A 19,775-nucleotide genomic window follows, 5' to 3' on the forward strand; every position below is an offset into this window, starting at 1 on the left:
TCTGAAAGAATGCCAGGATGCTATTCATTTGACGAGAAATCACAAAGCAGCACGGAGGTGGAGGAGTGTGCATTCTCAACAGTGTATGATGTATCAGTAAGTTTAACTTTATTTCATGTTTAAAAAGATTCATTTCAGATAGTGGTTTCCAGTTCAGGCAATTATTCTGAATTGGAAATTTAAAGGTGTTTTTTTTTTCTTTCCCTTCTGTTGTTGGAGAAAATAATAATAGTAATGCTAATACTATTTATTTTAGGAAACCATGCGAACAATTTAATATTTAGGATTTAAAAGGTTTAATGGGTTGGATTTTAATTGCAAAGTTTAATGTAAATATAAGAGCATCACAGAGAGGGAGGAAAAACAGAGAGCCTAAGGTACAATACTATAAATTTGTAGCAGTGGAAGGATTGGGCATGGAAGAAAGTGTCTTCTCACTCTCAGTTCAGAGTTTAGAATATATAATAGTATTTTTAATCTTCCCAAATTATGCATTTAATTGGTACACTGAAAATAGAAATACACAAATTGTGTAAGAAGTATTGTATTTTAACCCCTATTTTGAAATTAATAAATACAAGTAAAATTCCAAAAAAATAAATACAAAATATAATGTCCTTTGAGACATTCCTTTTCTCTTAAAATAAAATTTTAAAAAACAATATAAGAACAATTGGTACATCAGAATGCAAAAGTGAGAAGCAAATAAGTTATCATAAAAATTTTGTATTTTAGTAGACTTGGATGTCTATAGAAATGAAGGTGACATAAAGGTAGAGAAATAGAAAAATAGCATGAAATAAAAATCTGGGGAAAACAGAAGACCTACATCTGGGAATAGTCCAAGAAACCATTTAGGTCTCTTCATTCCTATTACTTTCTATTTTCAAGATTTTCAAAATTGTCCTCTCCAGGTCTGAAATCCATAAAAAGTCTACAGTTCCATTCCATAACAAGATAAATCAGTATGACTACTTTATAATTTTTTGCTCTGGTTTTCCATGGCTTTGTAGCTTAGAGGGATAGTAAGAGGTGAGAGTGGAGGGATGGGTGGGGAGATGCTGTTGAAAAACAATCCCTACTTTTCCTATTGATAATTGATGTCTGAGGTAATTAAGTCAGAGGTTTTTCTCTATTTGAAACACACAAATGAAAATGTATTAGTTTTTGTCAGCTGGAGGTAATGCGAAGAAAATATATTTTATTCTTTGTTGTACATGCCAATATCTAGTAGAATGCTTGGCAAAAGCATATTAGTTGAACCATTTAATTGTTCTTCAAATGTATTTGGTACCAACTAATTTCCAGCTAACAACTCATCCGTTTGATTTAACTGGATTTCATGTCATCTTTAAAGCCTTTATTTTTACACTGAAGTAGTTTGTTTACTTTTCTAGTAAGCCACTCTGTATTTAGATATCATAATATAAACAGGTATAACATTAAGTCCTTGTTTTCTTTCCAAAAAATGATTGCTTGGAGATTTCTTGGGTTATTTTATTCCTTCAATGAGATTCTGGATAATTTTAAAATTCTCTTTACCTCACACAAAAATATTAGTCTTTTTTATTGAGATATAATTGATGCATATATTACATTAGTTTCAGGTGTACAGCATAATGCTTCAGTATTTGTATATATTGTGAAATGATCACCACAGAAAGTCTAGTCAACATCTGTCACCAAACTTAGTAACAAATTCTTTTTCTTGTGATAGGAACTACTCTCTTAGCAATTTTCAAATGTACAATACATTTAGTAACTATAGTCACCATGCTGTACATTATATCTCCATGACATTTATTTTATGACTAGGGGCCCAGTGCACGATTTCGTGCCCCTTGAAAGGAACTGTGGGCCACGAGGTTGTGGTGGGAACAGGGGAAGATCTTGCCCCACCCTCCATACCCCCACCCGGCTCCTCTCACTGTGGCCCCCAGTCCCCTCTCTGCTGGCAGCCCTGCTCCCACCACCTCCACTCCCATGAGCTGATGGCACTTGCAGCCACTGACAGCATGGAGCGATTGGGACCGGCGCCAGCAGCAGGTGCAAGTGGGGCCAGTGCCACCAGCAGGTGTGAACAGCAGCTGCTACCCCAATCACACCTCAGGAGCATGGGGAGGTGGAAAAGCCCTCAGAGGCAATCAGGACCAGACCAGGTGCAGACAGTGGGTGCGAGGGGTGGCCAGTGTTGGCAGCGGGTGCGAAAGGTGGCTGCTGGCCCTGATTGCCCCTCAGGAGCAGGGGAAGGTAGAGAAACCCTGAGGGGTAATCAGGGCCAGCAGCCACCACTCACACCTGCTGATGGCACTGAGTGATCAGGGCCGGTGCCAGGCGCTGACAGCAGGTGCAAGCGGCGGCACAGGCACCAGCAGCAGGTGTGAGCGGGGCTCGTGCCAGCAGCAGGTGTGAGTGCTGGGTGGGACCACGGTGCCTGAGAACAGAGAATTTTCAGTAACCACCAGAGGCTTGCCCCGATGACAGTGACCGGTGCCCCGCCTTAGTCTGAAGCCCCCACTCACCTGCTCCACCATCCTGCTGCAGCCAATGCCCACATGTTCTGCACTCTGCCCCCTGCTGCCAACGCTCGCCATGTTCCACATGCGCCCCCTTGTGGTCAGTGCACATCACAGCAACTGGTTGTTCGGTTATTCCACTGTTTGGTCTATTTGCATATTAGGGCTTTATATATATAGACTAGCGATCCAGCATGGGTAGGGTCCCTAGGCCTAGACTCCTGCAATCAGGGCCATCTTCTGCCCGTTTGCTAGTCCCCAGGCCGAAAGCTGCCTCTGCTGCCAGGCTGTCAGGCCGTTGGGATTACCAGCTCATCCCTGGCTGCTTGGCTGCTCCGGGGCTCAGGCCTGCAGGAAAGCATGCGCCAGCGACTTCACCTCCATGCGTGTGCACCGGGCTGCCGCTGATGGAATGCGCTGCCCACTCAGGGCTGCTCATGCAGTTGTCGCTGCCCCCGCCACTGGTGCTGGGGTTTGAGGCGCTGATGGAAGCTGTGGGGTGTGCCCATGACCTACCCACCCCGGCGTGAGCGGCCCCAAGCAGGCAGCACGTTTCATCAGCAGCCGGCCGGGCTCACAGGCATGGAGGTGAAGTTGGTGGCACCTGCTTTCCCGTGGGCCTGAGCCCCTGAGCAGCTGGGGATGAACTGGTGATCCCAACGGCCTCACAGCCAGCCCAGTCCTCCCACCACCTACCCCAATTCTTCTGTTCACCATTGCTGATCCATCTGAGCCTGCGGGCAGGAGGCAGGGACCGAAGTCAAAGCACTTCATGGTGACCAGTCATTTGGTTATCCTGGTTGTCACGGACACTGGCTTTTTATATATATAGATTGGAATTTTGTACCTTTTGACCACCTTCATTCTTTTTGCCCAACTACCCACCCCAGCTCTGGCACCACCTAGAGTCTTTTTCATATAGTAACACCCATTAGTGAATTTTAAGCTATTTCCCACATTGTTAAAACAAGTTTGAGATGTATAACAAAAGGACTATGTCAAGTGAAAAAATAAAGAAAAAATAAAATAAATATTCAATTATGAGAAAATAAATCGTTAGGGTCTAATGATTTTTATTTGTAAATCAAACTTGTCATTTAAATGACAGGCCATACTCATTTTCTGTAATAGAGCCTTGGCTTGGGCTCTAGGAGTTCAGCACTGACAATGTAGGACTAGATACAAAAAAATACAGATGGCCCTTAAAAAGAGTATCTCTGAAATAGCATAATTTCAAGTTTAAAAATACAATGTAAGCTTTATCAGAACTTATGCATACATATTATGCATATATGCAAATATACATATATACATATACACATTCATATTCTATTATATATTTTTTTAAAAAAAGATTAGCAAGATACAGACATATCTGTTTTATATAAAGTTAAGTATTTTTACAGGAAAATGTTATGATAGATTATGTTTAATTTAAAATTGTTCTTTTCTATTTTTCAATCTTAATAAATTTGTAAACAACACATTAATAATGAACACCCTTCTGGCTAATTTTTAGCACACATTCAAAATTTTAAAATTCTTTCTTTAGGATAATTTTTTTTCTATACTTTCACACTTTCTGGAATACCATCTCACAATTAACAAAATACTCTATATCCTAAACTTCTTTTTCCTGAATATTCCCTATATACCTAGAAAATTAAAATATGGGTATTTTTTTTCTCACAACATAGCATTTTTACAGCCCTATTATTGAAGATTTAGTCTTTGCCCTTTCACTCCCTAATGCCACTTCAGACCATTACTCTCTATACCTTTGTAAATTGCTTTGTTCTTTTGAGGCTTGAACAATTCTGCTCTCCACCCTCTTTTCTTCCTCATCACTGTCCTATGGACCCATGACTATGCCATGATTTATTAAAGACTGACACTACTTCCCTATCTCCTTCTGTAATCCAAGTCCTAGGTTTACCCCACGTAGTATCAGTGCCCAGGTGGTTGATCTTCAACATCCTACTCATCTATTTCCTTGATCTTCTCATCTCTATAATTCTCTCCAAATATTACTTTCATGTCCATACCTTAGACTTTGTCATAACTTGAAATTACTCTCTCTGAATCATAACTTTAGACAACTAACACTATTCTAAACTTCCTTCTCACAGACTCAGTTGCTTTTAATGCATCATTTAAGAAAAAAACATTAGCTCCACTCTATGAATTCTTCATATCCATCAGTTGTCATCCCCATCAAACACACACACACACACACACACACACTCACTCACTCACTAAGCTTTGTTTCTTTTATGATCCTTAATTTCAACATTTTTTTTGAATTTTGTCTTAAACTCCACTAAATTTTCTTATCCCTTATTTCTTTCATCATTGATACCTGAATAAATTCTAGAGAGAATACAGCTGTCTGAACAATGACCACCCTCTGCCCTGACCACTGAAGAATGTTACAGAAAATCACTCAAATGTGCTGGAAGTGCCATTTCATTTGAACTCTCAACTCTTACTACTATTCCTACTATATCATCTTAGTTAATAGTCCAATTTTTCACAATGATTATTTTCAACTTCTCTAGCCTCCTCAAAGTTCCAAGTTCTCACCATGTGTCCTTTCCTGGTTTCAACTACTTCAAAGAGATAAAATGATTGATCGATTGATCAATTAGATAACAATTCATTCAACTTCTTAACAATGAACCAACAAACCTGCCTATATCCATTCATGCTCTTTGGAGGATTCCTACAGTTTATCCAAGTTTTCCAATCTCTTATGTTGAACTATATGAAAATGGTTCAACTTGTGATCTACACAAATGTCAATTTCATACTTGCAAACATAATAGTTTAGAATCCACAAACTTTTAAATATGCTCTCAACCCAATTCTCCTCTCAACCCCAGGACCTCTACTGGCTAGTCTACACTATTATAAGTATACTCAAAATTGTTCCATTCACAAGAAAATAAAACCCTCGATTAACTACATATGCCTTGATGACTTGTCTCTCTCTTTCTATCCATAGTCAAACTCATGAAAAAAATGTTGATATCCACAGTCCCATCTCCTCATTTACAATTTTCCCGCAAATCCACTGACATTTGGTTTATAATTCCACTATTCTGTTTCTTTTCCTCTTATGGTCACCAATGATTCACTATTGCTTAATCCAATGGATATTCTACATTTTTATTTTATTTGATTTCTCAATAGCATACATCAATTCCTCCTTGAATATCCTTTATCCATTGTTATCATATCACAGTTACTTTCCTTCTTATTTCTTCCTTATTTTATTAATGAGGTTTCCAGGATTCCTCATTCTTTGTCCACATCCTAAATCTTAGTTTTCTTTAGAGTTCTTCTCTGGGTTTTTCCCTCTTCCTATTACTTCAATAAAAAATTCTCAAGTATCTATCATATTCTAGGTGCTAAAAATACAATGATGCATTTCACACAGAACTTAGCATTTTTAAATGAAAAAGTAAAATTGTTATATTATAATGAATGCATATATAATGGCTTTGTATTTATGCTGATAAATTAACTTTTCCTTTTCATATTTGTAAATATATAACTTACATTTTGCCCTTTGATTTTTGCTTTTCAAAACTAGATCAACAGAAGATTTTATGCTGACTTAGTTTTATCTCTTTCTTTTATTTAAGTAGTCCAATTTCGTGTTTCCCTTGATGATTTCTGCCTCTATATGTCATTTTTAGGAAATAGATATCTCATTCATAAATATAATAGCAAAAAGTAAATATAACCCACAATCATGTGTAACTGATTTTTCTAATCTCTTAGCTCCAAGAATTTTACAAGCAAAGACAATAAAACAGTGAAAAGTATATAATTTATTTAAATAAGGCAGTTTTATATAAGGAGAGTTCTCCGCATCATGTAGAATGTAAATAGTGCACTTAATGTTTTTAGTTTTTTGACTAGTATTGACCTAGTACTGCCGGGGGTCTTAATCCAGAATCTAGAAGGGGTTCAGAAATCTGAAGAAGGTACTGTGTGTAAATTATTAAAGAGTCCAGAGATGAAACATAATTTTGGAAGGCATTTGGGGGGCCAGAGGATCTTGGCTAAATACACCAAGTTCTCTTGAATCTTTGGACCCCTTGCTTTTTATTAACACAAATTGTCCTAAAGCAAGGTAGATATACATATCAAAGGGCAAGGTTTAGTATACAGAATCAATTGTCAGATTGGGGGAAATTGCCTACGGCTGTTCAGGCGTTTGGCCATCAGGAGGCAATAACATATAGCTTGAAATGCCCTCAGCTGTCTGGCAGCAAGCAATCATTTATGCATCCTTTTCAGGTTTGGGGAAATGTCCTTAGCCATTTCCAACAGGAAATAACATGTGATTCAGCCCTTGCTGAGTCCCCAAGTTCCATCAACCTTTTGACGAAACTTTCTCATTTATGACATGCTGGAATTAGCTTCCGGCATAGTATAATACTTAAATGTCCCTGTAGGATTAAGTAATGTGTAATAATTACCTTATCTTATAGACTTATAAAAGAGTAGTTTGTAGCCTATAATTACAATTGGCCTATCCATCTATAATAAATCTTGTTTCACAAAATTCACAGCTCAGACTATATTATATCTCACAGTTTATCAGTAATCTAAACATAACTTCCTTCTATATTTTCTTGGTATTGACATATTACTGAGTTAGAATGCAATCATGATCCTTAGGTTTGGTGAATGAACTAGAAAGAGAATTTCAGGCTCATACATAGGGGACATAGTGAGTGAATACTGAGAATATTTCTTATGCCAACCACCTATCTAAATAACAATGAGATGAGCTCCAAGTTATTTCATTTCAACAACATCAAAAGAGGTACTAATTACTACCAACAAAAAGACTTGTAACTGGGCACATGGTAGAGGAATAAAGGAAGCAAGATCACTGGTAAGGGGTTAAAAAAGAACAATGAGCAGTAACAAATATAATTCAATTTAAATTGAATGAAGGTTAAGCACAGGTGTAATCAATGCACTGTAGCACTATTACCTAAAACAGTAGTTCTCAACATTGGCTGGGAATCTTTTTAAAATCCTGATTTCTGGGCCTCATCCTCTGGAAATTCTGTTTATTTGTTACTAATGTTGTGGCCCCACTCCATAACAAAGAAACAGAATTTCCGGAGGATGGGGCCCAGAAATCAGGATTTTAAAAAGATTCCCAGGTGATTTAATGTGCAGCCAAGGTTGAGAACCACTGACCTAAAAGGTCAGTACTTGTGCTGCTGGTGATATATGAAATAACTTTAGCTAGGATTTATTTTAATGTTTATACAAGAAAATAAAGCTACTATATCAAACTCAGTATTTGGTGAATGTTCTTGCTTAGGGATTGGCTATATCAAAAGTGATTCTATTTTACAAATTTAAGGAAATTGATTTAGAGGTATTAGTGCTTATCACAAAATTATGACGATTGCAACTGAAATTTGGAAAACACTATAATAACTCATTGAAAGAACAATTAATTTTAAGTAGGATAGAAAATGAACATTTTAAATAGAGCATTTGGATGAGACCTTATAATATAGTATAACTAGAGGCCCGGTGCACGAAATTCATGCACTGGGAGGTGGGGTTCCCTCAGCCCAGCCTGCCCCTCTCACAGTCCGGGAGCCCTCAGTGGAAGTCCTACTGATGGCCACAGTCTGGCAGCAGAGGCTCGGAGCAGGCTTCCCGTGTGTGTGTGTGTGTGTGTCCACTGGGGGCCTGCCCCCAGCCGCATCGGAGGCTTGGAGCAAGCACCCCGTGTGTGTGTGTGTGTGGGGGGGGGTGTCCCCATTGGGGGCCTGCCCCTAGCCACATTGGAGGCTCAGAACAGTCGCTCTGTGAGTGTGTGTATGTGTGTGTGTGAGTGTGTGTGTCCCCACTGGGGGCCTGCCCCAGGCTGCGTAGGAGGCTCAGAGCAGTTCCCCCTTGTGTGTGTGTGTGTGTGTGCGCGCACGTGTGTGTGCTGGGGTCCTGCCCCCAGCCGCATCGGAGGCTCAGAGCAGGCACCCCGTGTGTGTGTGTGTGTGTGTGTGTGTGTGTCCCCATTGGGGGCCTGCCCCTAGCTGCATTGGAAGCTCATAGCAGTCGCCCTGTGTGTGTGTGTGTGTGTGTGTGTGTGTGTGTGTGTGTGTATCCCCACTGGGGGCCTGCACCCAGCTGCGTAGGAGGCTCAGAGCAGTCCCCTCTTGTGTGTGTGTGTGTGTGTGTATGTGTGTGTGTGTATGTGTGTGTGTATCCCCACTGGGGGCCTGCACCCAGCTGCGTAGGAGGCTCAGAGCAGTCCCCTCTTGTGTGTGTGTGTGTGTGTGTATGTGTGTGTGTGTATGTGTGTGTGTGTGCTGGGGTCCTGCCCCCAGCCACATCTTGGAGGCTTGGAGCAGGAGCCCTCTGTGTTGCTCTCTCAGGCTCCTGGCCTCTACTGCCTGTTGTTCTCTCCCTTGAGCTGTGGCCAGGGTGGGGTGCTGCCTGCAGGCTGTGCTTTCCTGCTCACAGATCACCACAGAGACCAGGGGGCAGGCCCTGCTGGGTGCTGCCTGCGGTGGGCACTTTCCTGCTGGTGGATCGCCATGGTGACCGAGGAGCAGGCCCTTCTGGGTGCTACCTACTGGGGGCTGCCTGCGGGCAGCACTTTCCTGCTTGAGGATCACCATGGCAACCAGGGAGCAGGCCCTGCTGGGTGCTGCCTGTGGGTGGCACTTTCCTGCTCAAGGATCGCCATGGCGACCAGGGAGCAGGCCCTGCTGGGTGCTGCCTGTGGGTGGCACTTTCCTGCTCTCCGATCGCCACAACAACCCATGAGCAGGACCTCTTGGGTGCTGCCTGTGGGTGGCACTTTCCTGCTGGTGGATTGCTGAAAGGACAGAACGGAACTGATAGCTGTGTCTCTAACTCCTCTCCCAGGAAAGCCACAGAATGTATCAGTTACTCAGCCTGCCCTTATCTCAGCCTATGGGAAAGTGGGGGAAACTAGCCCAAGGCCAAGAGTATGCTAGCCACCCCCCTGTCTTTGTGTAACCAGACCCTAGCTGCACCCTGCCCTTGCGTCACTAGCCCCTGGCTCTCACTCAACCAACCAGAATTGGCCAAATCAGTGGTCAGAGTGTGCCCCCACCCCCGACTCCAAGCCCTATAAATTCTTTGTTCCCTTGGGATTCGGGGCTCTCTCTTGCATCCAGTAATGGAGGCAGAGGGGGGGACCAAGTCCCAGGCTTGAATAAATGACTCTATGCTTTTGCATCGGACTCGGCTCCCTAGTGGTCTGTCTTGGGGGATCTTGAAATCTGGGCATAACATTGCCACGGCGACCGGGGAGCAGGCCCTCCTGGGTGCTGCCTGCAGGTGGCACTTTCCTGCTCAGGGATCAGGGAGCAGGCCCTGCTGTGTGCTGCCTGCGGGCGGCACTTTCCTGCTCTCCAATTGCCAGGGTGACCCAGGGGCAGGCCCTCCTGGGTGCTGCCTGCAGGCTGTGCTTTCCTGCTAGCGGATCGCCATGGGGTCCCGGCTGGAGGCGGGGCTTAGGCGGTGCGATCCAGCCACCTAAGTCCCACTGCCCAGGGCGGCACATGGGGCCTGGATGGCAGCTTGCACTGGCCCACCCTGTCTGCAGTTTGCAAATTAGCCATCTTTGTTGGCAGTTAATTTGCACATCACTCTGATTGGCTGGTGGGTGTAATGAAGGTACGGTCAATTAGCATCTTTGTCTTTTATTAGATAGGATGAATCCCTACTACACATTTTTAGTAGTAGGAAAGTAGGAGAGGGCAATTCTAGACTTGGATTATTAGACTAACAAAGCAGAATGCCTTCTTAGTTAATGTAATAGGTGTTTTGTTTTGTTTTTGACCAGGTTGACATTCTCAAGAAAAACGCAAAATTACAAGTCATTAATTAGAAAACAAATGCTTATTTATGGGTTTACAAAGAGGGTAATATATATGCTTCAGTAGGTACAAAATATATCACAAACAAGGCAGGGTGAAATTTTATGAATAATTTTATTTTTAAATTTTATTGTTGTTATTGTTTTTTACCATTACAACAATTAAATGTTGTTTTGATAGTAACTTTATGTATTTGCCAATCCTTTCAAGTTTATACAAATGGAAACTTCTAGAATTATTTTTTTAAATCTTTATGTTGAAAATATTACATAGGTCCCCCTTTTATAATTCTTACCATTCAAACTCAAGTAGTGACTCTCTGGCAAAATACCCAAGCCCTCTCTAAAAACATTTTATTTTATGAAAAATTAATAAATTCAAATTAGTTCAATAATTTTGTTACAAAATAAAGAGCAGTTTAGAACAAACACTGTGAAAGAAGCACTGGGTTTGAGATTAGAACAAACTAACTTTGAATTAATATTCCTCCAGTTACTAGATATGTGTCATTAGCTGATTTTTACCTCTGTACTGAGATAAACACCATGAAAACTACAAAAGATTCCAAATGTAAAAGGTAATCATTGCTAGTGGGCTCAGTGGAGAAGAGAGTTTAGTAAATTAAAATAGGATTTGGTCATGATCCTTGTGCCAGAGGCACTGTGTAACAAATGACCAGTTGATTTTCTAGGGGTTCATTATATTTCTTTGATTTGAGTCCCTAGTCAGATTCTTAAAAAACAGACCCAATAGAATGGTTTATTGTGTCCTATTTATAAGTGAATTAACTCTCCTCACTAAAGTGTTTTAAGTCTCTCCAAGAGGAATAATCATTTTCTGGCCACCACCTTTTTTGGGGGTGCCCTGTCCAGACAGCTGGTGATCTCACCATTTTAAGACTCATACACCAGGTGACCCAGGCATGCCTCTCCCATATGGTCTGCTGGGAAGCTCCGCTGTAAGGCTTTAGTTTCCAAAGTTACTCTACAAAGTACTAGAAGCTCTTAATCGCTGCCATGTACTGCTCTGATGAGTCTTGGGGTTCTTCCAGACCTCTGGATCTTGGTTAGGAGTAAAATTATTTTTTAGTGCAATTTTTTCTCAGCAAAATTTATCTCCCTGTTTCCAAGCTTCTATTTTTCCACCATATCTCATTGGTCATTGTTGTGCTATAATTTTGGATTAGGTCCTATGTTCTACAGAGGAAATGTTCACAAATAGAAAAGAGGGAACTTAGGTGGGCTCAAGTAATTGGCACTTTTAAGTTCTTAAGGTAATCATTTTAGTCTCAGTTGAAAAATGGACATATATACCATATGAACCTTACAGAAATGTTGAGTGTTATAGGGTATGCTAAAACTCTTTAAGAACTATAAAGTGCTATCTAAACAAAAAATATTATCATCATTATTACTATTGTTAGGATGACCTATGTTACCCTTACACCCCACCCTTTGCTCTCCAAACCTGTTTGGAATAAGGTGGGGCAAGTTTGAGTAAAGTACCACTCCCTATTTTTAGGGGCCCTAAGATTCCCCAAAAGCTCTCTCATAAGGCTCTGATTATACTGTGCAAATTTATCAAACACAGACATAAAGAACTCTCAACAATTAAGATAGCTCATCAGATATGTATAAATGCCACATATATTTAACTGAGGTCATAGGGTTACTCTCTGGCAGGTATTTTGCCACTGAAATGTAAGGGTGAGTAATAGAAAACTAGGAACAAGAAAGCTACCTGGACAGAGATCCCTTGGTTCCCATGTAGACAGGAATCTCCAAAATGAGTGTGACCTCTACACAGTGATGGAACAGCCTTGGTCAGAGCAGTTATTAATTGTACAGACTTTTCAAACCATATAATTTTGTTCAGTAGGGTCAGTCAGTCACAGCCGCTCTTTAATCAAGGCTGATTACAATCACGAACATTGAGTGAGCACTTACTATCTCAGTTCTCATAATATCTCTGTGGGAATCATCTGCATTTTACAGAGTAATAAAATCAGCTCTAGTAAATGAGGCAAGGTCACATCACAGTGAGAATAGAGGCATTACATCTAAAAAGAACCCAGTCACTTTTCACCACACATGCAACCTCTCTTCAGAGAGCTGGTGAGGCTTCTGTGACCAAAGCAAACTCTTAAGAAAAAAGTAACATGAGCGAAATATTCCTTATGTTCTGTTCAAGACTATGCGAGTTTGCAGGATTGGCTAGAAGAAGTGGAATATCACAAATATGCACAACTAGTTGATTACTGCATTGTCTTTATATACTTTCCTAAGAGCCTTACCCATAATAGTGTACAATACATACATTAGATGCAACCCAATAATAAAAAATAGGCAACTCTCGGGTTCTTTCTTGTTCATGAGAAAGCAACATAGAGAACTTTCTTAATATTTGATAGATCACATACAGACCGGATTATATAGGTGAGTGATATACTGAAAAACCCATCTGGGCAATTAAGAGAAAGTGGCAATTTTCCTTTTAGTTATTGAAATAATTATCTAAATTTTTTATTTCCTATTTACAAAGTGAGTCTAAAAATTGTAGGAGGATAAGACAAGAACCTAGTGTTTTCACTCCCTATCTCATAACCCTTCACTTAAATTTTGTTGTCTTTGCAGAAAAACAGTTGTCAGGTCAATGAATTAACAAGAACGTATTGCCCACTTTGGGCCAAGCAGTCTTTTAAGTATTACTGTTGTAACAAGAAGAAAGGCAGAGAACATGGCACAGAAATAAGCCATAAAAAAGGCAGATGGGGTGGCAGATGAGTTAGTGGGAGCTTGTGGGTGCTCTCTTCTGATCATTTCTATTTTCTCAGTAAAATGGAATCAAGGTCATTAGCCGAGGGTGAGGGTGGAAGAGGAGTTTTTGGAGACTTGAGAAGAGAAGGTATAAAATAATTGTTTGTTTCTCACACAGGAGAGAGAGTAATAATTAGTATGATGACCAGAAAGCACTAAGGGCCAATGCATTTAAAGTGAGATTCATCAGCATAGTTGATCATTTTTCCCCAGCCACCGTTGTATAATCACAAAGTATCTAGAAAGTTGTTTACTACATGATTATGACTGAGAGAGGATTATAGGAATGAAGGTATATGCCAGGGGATGAGTATAATGAGGGACCATGGGATTTATCCTGTATCCTGGGTAAGTGAGCACTGCCAGCATGAGAATGATGGGAGACAGTGAAACATATATAAATGCCAGTGGGATTCAAGTCAGGGTACAAAGGCAGTGAGCTGGAAAGATGAGTGGTGGTAGTTGAAGAGTTGGATGATTAAAATTTAGATTATGGAGAAATGGAAGCTGTTGAGAATAACAGTACAGTGGGACCTTGACTTATGAGTTTAATTCGTTCCGAGACCGAGCTCGTTAAGGAGCTCGTTAAGGGGCTCGATAACTCAAATTACTCTATCAACTCAATGCAAAAAATCGGCCGAGAGACAGCTGGTATCTCAAAAAACTCGTTGGTCGGGACACTCGTAAGTCAAGGCCCCACTGTATAGACAATATGAGTATGAGAGTGGGCAGCTGAAGTAGAGAGAAGAACAAGGGCATTGGCACAAATAATGAAGACAGAAAATAGAATGCAAACAATACAACAAAATAGACAGCAACAAAGCAGTATAGGAAACTTCAAGGTAGCTGCTAAGGGGAGTGAGGGGGGCAGGAACAGCTGTGAGAGGAGCTGGCCCCTGTGCATTAGAGCATCACAGTGAAAGATTTCCAGAAAAAGAAATGCCAGCAGCTGGGGAAAGGAAGTTAGAAATACAGAGGAAGGGGGACATTTTAGACAGAGGATATTGTAAGCAGAACAGTGGTGGGTGAATATAAGGAACAGAAGAGCCCATGTGCGGGCAAGTACCATACATTAAGCCAAAGGTAGGTTAAACATAGCCAATGAAAGGCCCTTATTTTAAAAATGGAAAATATATCATGCCCTCTCATGTTTACAATTGTCCATTGGGTTCCTATAACCTTAGAATTAATAGCATCGTGCCATGGCCTTCAGGGGCCCCATGATTTGGTCCTTGCCTGTCTCTCTGGTTTAACCTTATCTAGTCTTTGTTGGACCCACCGGGATCCAGCAACACTGGCCTCATTTCTTTCAGGAACTCAACAAGCTACTCCTTTTCCAGCTCCAGGAACTTGCTGCCACCTAGTTGTCCGTTCCCAGTTCTTCTAAAAGTTATTTCCTCATAATTCGCCTCTAAGATCCAATGGCCGCTCTTCAGGGATGACTTCCTGCTACCCAGTTAAGGACCCCACCACAGGCCTCTAGTCACTTTTTATTCAGCAATGTATTTTATTTCCATGAGTGAAATTTCCATGGCTTGTTTATTTTCCGTTTCCTTTCACTAAACTACTTACCACAGTTTTTTCAGCAACTGAATCAGTTTTTAGCACATAATGGGATCTTGGTAAATATTTCTTGAATAAATGAATACTAAGCTAAAGAGTTTATAGCTTCTGTAATGAGAACTATATGAAGGTTTTTGAGCTAGAGATTCACATTATCAGAACTATATATTTGTTTTAACGAGGGGTGGTGAACACACAATACAACATACAAATGAGGCATTATAGAATTGTACACCTGAAACCTATGTAATTTTATTAACCAACTAGAGGCCCAGTGCACAACATTCGTGCACTGGAGGGGTGGTCCCCTCTCACAGCCTGAGATCCCTCAAGGGATGTCCGCCTGCCAACTTAGGGCTGCTCCCTGCCCTAAGCTGGCAGGTGGACAACCCGGAGGGTCCTTAGTGCTGCTGCAGCGGTGGGAGAGGATCCCGCCACCACCACTGCACTCTCCAGCCATGAGCCTGGCTTCTGGCTGAGCAGCGCTCCCCCTGTGCGAGCGCACTGACCACCAGGTGGCAGCTCCTACATTGAGCATCTGCACCCTGGTGGTCAGTGCATATCATAGCGACTGGTCATAATATTTGCATATTAGCCTTTTATTATATAGGATTATTATATAGGATGTCCACCCCAATAAATTCAATAAAAATATTTTTTAACAAAATGTACATTTGGAAGATAATTCTGGCAACAACAGTATAGAATGTATTTGAGGGGAAATTATCTGAAGATAAAGGATCTATTAAGGGCTATAGTGATTGTCCAGACAAAACACATTGAATGCCTGAGGTTGGTAGCATGGTGTTAGGAAAATGCACAAAGGGGGAAAATATGGAAGACAATTCCAAGTTAGACCTATTAGGTGAGGGAGTTGTGACGAGGGAGCTATCATATGATTTGAAGGTTCAGAGAGAGTAACTGGAAAATTATAAATAATTTTATTAATTCTTATTTTTGTTTTTCAAAATGTGATTAAAAATAAAAAAATATAGGTAGACAGGAAAAAGATATGAACAGACTAAGGTAGAAAGAGAGTGTTGTGATAAGAATGAGGCAGAAGAACCAAGTAGAAGGAAGAAAAAATAGAAACCCACTATGAGACAGTAAAGAAAAAAAAGATTAGTGAAGATGTTGAGAAATTATAACATTTTTACATTGTTGATGTGAATATAAAATGGTGTAGACACTTTAGAAAAATTTAACAATTTTTCTAAATGTTAAACAGATTTAACATCTGACCCAGAAATTCAACTCTCAGACATACATGCCAAAGAAATGAAAACACATGTCCATACAAGACTTAAACATGAATATTCACAGCAGCATTTATAATAGCCAAAAAGTAGTAAAAATCCAAATATTCATCAGCTGATTAATATATAAATAAAATATAGTATATCCATAAAATAAAATATTATTTGACAATAAAAGGCATGCAGTCTTAACTCCCATGATGTCACATTGATGGATTTTGAAAATAGTATATTAAGTGAAAGAAGACAGGTAAAAAAGGCCACACATTAAATGGCTCTATTCATAAGAAATGTCTCTAACATACAACTCCATAGCAACATAAAGTAGATTAGCAGTTGCTTAGGTTTGGGGGCAATAGAGAGTGACTATTAATGGGTATGGATTTTCTATTTGGGAGATAAAATGTTTGAAAATTGGTTTTGGTGATGGTTCTACAACATTGAACATATTGAGTCATTGAATAGTATACTTCAAGTGGGTGAAATATATGGTATGTTAATTATATATCAATATAGACATTAAAGAAAGAAAAAAAAGAGAGAAAAGTAAGGCAGGAAAAAAGGCAGAAAGGAGACATCAAAAGACTCTGGATGCTCAAAAGTGAGTTTTAATTAAAAGTAAAAGCTCCTGACAGCTATTGTTCACCGAAGCTCTCCAAGTCATCTAACTATCATTATCTTTCTCTTTGGCATTCGTGTGACATCTCCAGCAGAATTAAATAGTTCTTTCAGGCTCAAGAAAGGCCTGATTTAATTTTCTTTTCACATTTCAAATTTTATTTTTTTTATATTAAAACTAGAGGCCCGGTGCACAAAAATTTGTGCACTCAGGGGGGAGGGGGATCCCTCAGCCCGGCCTGTGCCCTCTCGCAGTCTGGGACCGCTTGGGAGATAACGACCTGCTGGCGTAGGCCTACTCCCGGGTGGCAGAGGGCAGGCCCAATCCCTGGGTGCAGCCCCTGGTCGGGCTCAGAGCAGGGCTGATTGGGGAGTTGGGGTGCCACCCCCTGTCATGCACAGGGCAGGGAGGATTGGGAGGTTGTGATGCCCAGGGTCAATGGGGAGGTTGCGGCGCCACCCCCTGTCACCCACAGAGAAGGCCAATCAGGGGCTTGGGGCACTGCCCCCTGTCACTCACAGAGCAGGGCCGATCAGGGGGTTGAGGAGCTCCCCCCTGTCACTCACAGAGTAGGGCCGATAGGGGAGTTGGGGCACCGCCCCCTGTCACACATAGAGCAGGGCGGATCAGGGGATTGGGGCGCCGCACCCTGTCACACTCAGGGCAGGGCCGATGGGGAGGTTATGGCTCTACCCCATCACACACAGAGCAGGGCCCGTGGGGCAGGGGGAGGGTTGGGGCGCCACACCCTGTCACACACAGAGCAGGGCTGATCAGAGGGTTGGGGCGCCGCACCCTGTCACACACAGAGCAGGGCTGATCAGAGGGTTGGGGCGCCGCACCCTGTCACACACAGAGCCACAGGGCGATCAGGCGGTTGGGGTGCTCTCCCCATCAGGGACAGAGCAGGGCTGATCAGGGGGTTGGGGCGCCTTCCCCTGTCCCAAACAGAGCAGGGCAGATAGGGAGGTTGTGGCCCCACCCCCTGTCACACACAGAGCTGCAGGGCGATCAGGGGGTTTGGGCACTGCCCCCTGTCACGCTGATCCCGGTGCCAGGAGGCCTCATGGCTCCGCTGATCCTGGTGCTGGGAGGCATATTACCCTTTTACTATATAGGATAGAGGCCTGGTGCACGGGTGAGGGCCAGCTGGTTTGCCCTGAAGGGTGTCCTGGATCAGGGTGGGGGTCCCCACTGGGGTGCCTGGCCAGCCTGGGTGAGGGGATGATGGCTGTTTGCAGCTGGTCACATACCCTTCAGGGTGGGGGTCCCCACTGGGGTGCCTGTCCAGTCTGGTTGAGGAGCTGAGGGCTGTTTGCAGCTGGTCACACCCCCTTCAGGGTGGGGGTCCCCACTGGGGTGCCTGGCCGGCCTGGATGAGGGGATGATGGCTATTTGTAGCTGGTCACACACCCTTCAAGGTGGGGGTCCCCACTGGGATGCCTGGCCAGTCTGGGTGAGAGCTGAGGGCTGTTTTCAGGCTGGCGGGTGACTGAAGCTCCCAACCGCTCCTTTTTTTCTTTCTTTTTTTTATTCTGGGCCAGCTTTAGCTCTGGCTCCAGCTCTTAGGCCTCCGCTGCTGAAAGCAGGTATCTGGTTTGTTTGGGTTCTATAATCGAAACACTGTTTCAACTCCAGCTCTGAGATCCCGGCTGGCTGAAAGCAGGTTTCTGGGGTTTTGTTTAGCTTCTATATTTGTAACAATGTTTCAAACTGCAAGCTCAGAGGCCGGCAGCAGCAGGCGGGGAACATTGGAGTCCTCCATCACTGAAGCAAGCAAGCCTCATGTTAACTTCAAGCTGCCTGGCTGCCGGCTGCCATCTTGACTGGCAGTTAATTTGCATATCACCCTGATTAGCCAATGGGAAGGGTAGCTTATATACGGCTAATTACCATGTTTCTCTTTTATTAGATAGGATGATTCCCAACTGTCACATACAAGTGACAGTAGGACTTGCTCATTAGAAAAGATTTGTAGCTAATACATTTTTGCATGTATTAACATTCAAAACAAGGCCCACTTTCTTCTAAAGGTCAAAATTTGTTCTTAAATCACAGTAGGAAGCAAGATGATTAAGGATAAGTCATGATTAATTTAAAACATTAGTAAGAAAGCAGGAAAATGTACCAATAAAACTGAAGCAAAATTGGCCAAAGTGGGTAGAGAGTACTGCTTGGGACACTCGCCTTATCTTCAATAGCTCAGGTCAATTCTTTTTTGTCCCCAATACTCTAAAATTTCCTTCAAGGAACAGCTTCTCATGGAACCTCACCATGTAAATTTGTATTAATAAACAGAGATATGAAGAGTAGCACTCCTGATCTTGATTATTTCCTTTTGAACTCTTTCACAACTAAAACACCAGTTATTTTAATTATGACATCAATCAACTTTTCACTTATGAAACATGCCTTTCTTATTTGCATAATGTGGGGTTAAAGGAACAAGACACACAGCTTGTCAGAACATGAAATATAAAAGGAAGCACGAATGTTAATTTAATCTTATGCACAACTTTTAGTATTCCTACTCACATCATAGATTTTATAAAAGTCTCATCCTATCTGGTGGTACAGTTAAAGTGATCATTGTCATCATTGTTGAGCCACCGCTATTATGAATAATAGCACCCCCACCTCCTGATATTTTCATAACAATTTTTTCCAGAGTTCTCTGTCTTCTCCAGGCAGTAGATTAAAACCCCAGCTACACGATTCACCCATCTTGTCTTGTCTTAAATTTTCTCATACCCATTGCTGTTGTCCAGTAACTTTTTCCCAAGGATGCTCCAAACTGTGCTCACCACAAGATGGATACCTCTGAATCTTGTGATTGATTACTCTTGAAGGCTCTAGAGGTCCTTTCCCTAAGCTTTAAATCTTATCTGCTGGAAACCCCCTTGGCGATCATCAGGGCTTTGCTAGGCTCCCAAATTGCTTCCTAATCTGTGCATAGTTTGTACACAGCCACTCAGATTCCAAGATCCTAGGCACAAGTTCCCTTCTCTTTCTTTCAAGAGCAGCACATCTACCATCCAGCACACACTTTCCACCAACTCACCCTACCCCAGTATGCATTCCTTGGTTATCATTTCTCTGCTGCTTTTGAT

General features: G+C 41.9%; 1 protein-coding gene across 1 annotated transcript in view; it reads left to right on the forward strand.

The window, feature by feature from the left end:
* LOC132227343 (transmembrane protease serine 11G-like) overlaps positions 1-19,775 on the forward strand; it is a 46,014-nt gene continuing 26,239 nt past the window's right edge. The window contains exon 1 of the mRNA XM_059682304.1: positions 1-96. Coding sequence (XP_059538287.1) covers positions 86-96 — 11 coding nt within the window. The 5' untranslated portion in view covers positions 1-85. The remainder of the gene's footprint in view (positions 97-19,775) is intronic.

The sequence above is a fragment of the Myotis daubentonii genome, chromosome 1 (assembly GCF_963259705.1).
Source record: "Myotis daubentonii chromosome 1, mMyoDau2.1, whole genome shotgun sequence".
Lineage (NCBI taxonomy): Eukaryota > Metazoa > Chordata > Mammalia > Chiroptera > Vespertilionidae > Myotis > Myotis daubentonii.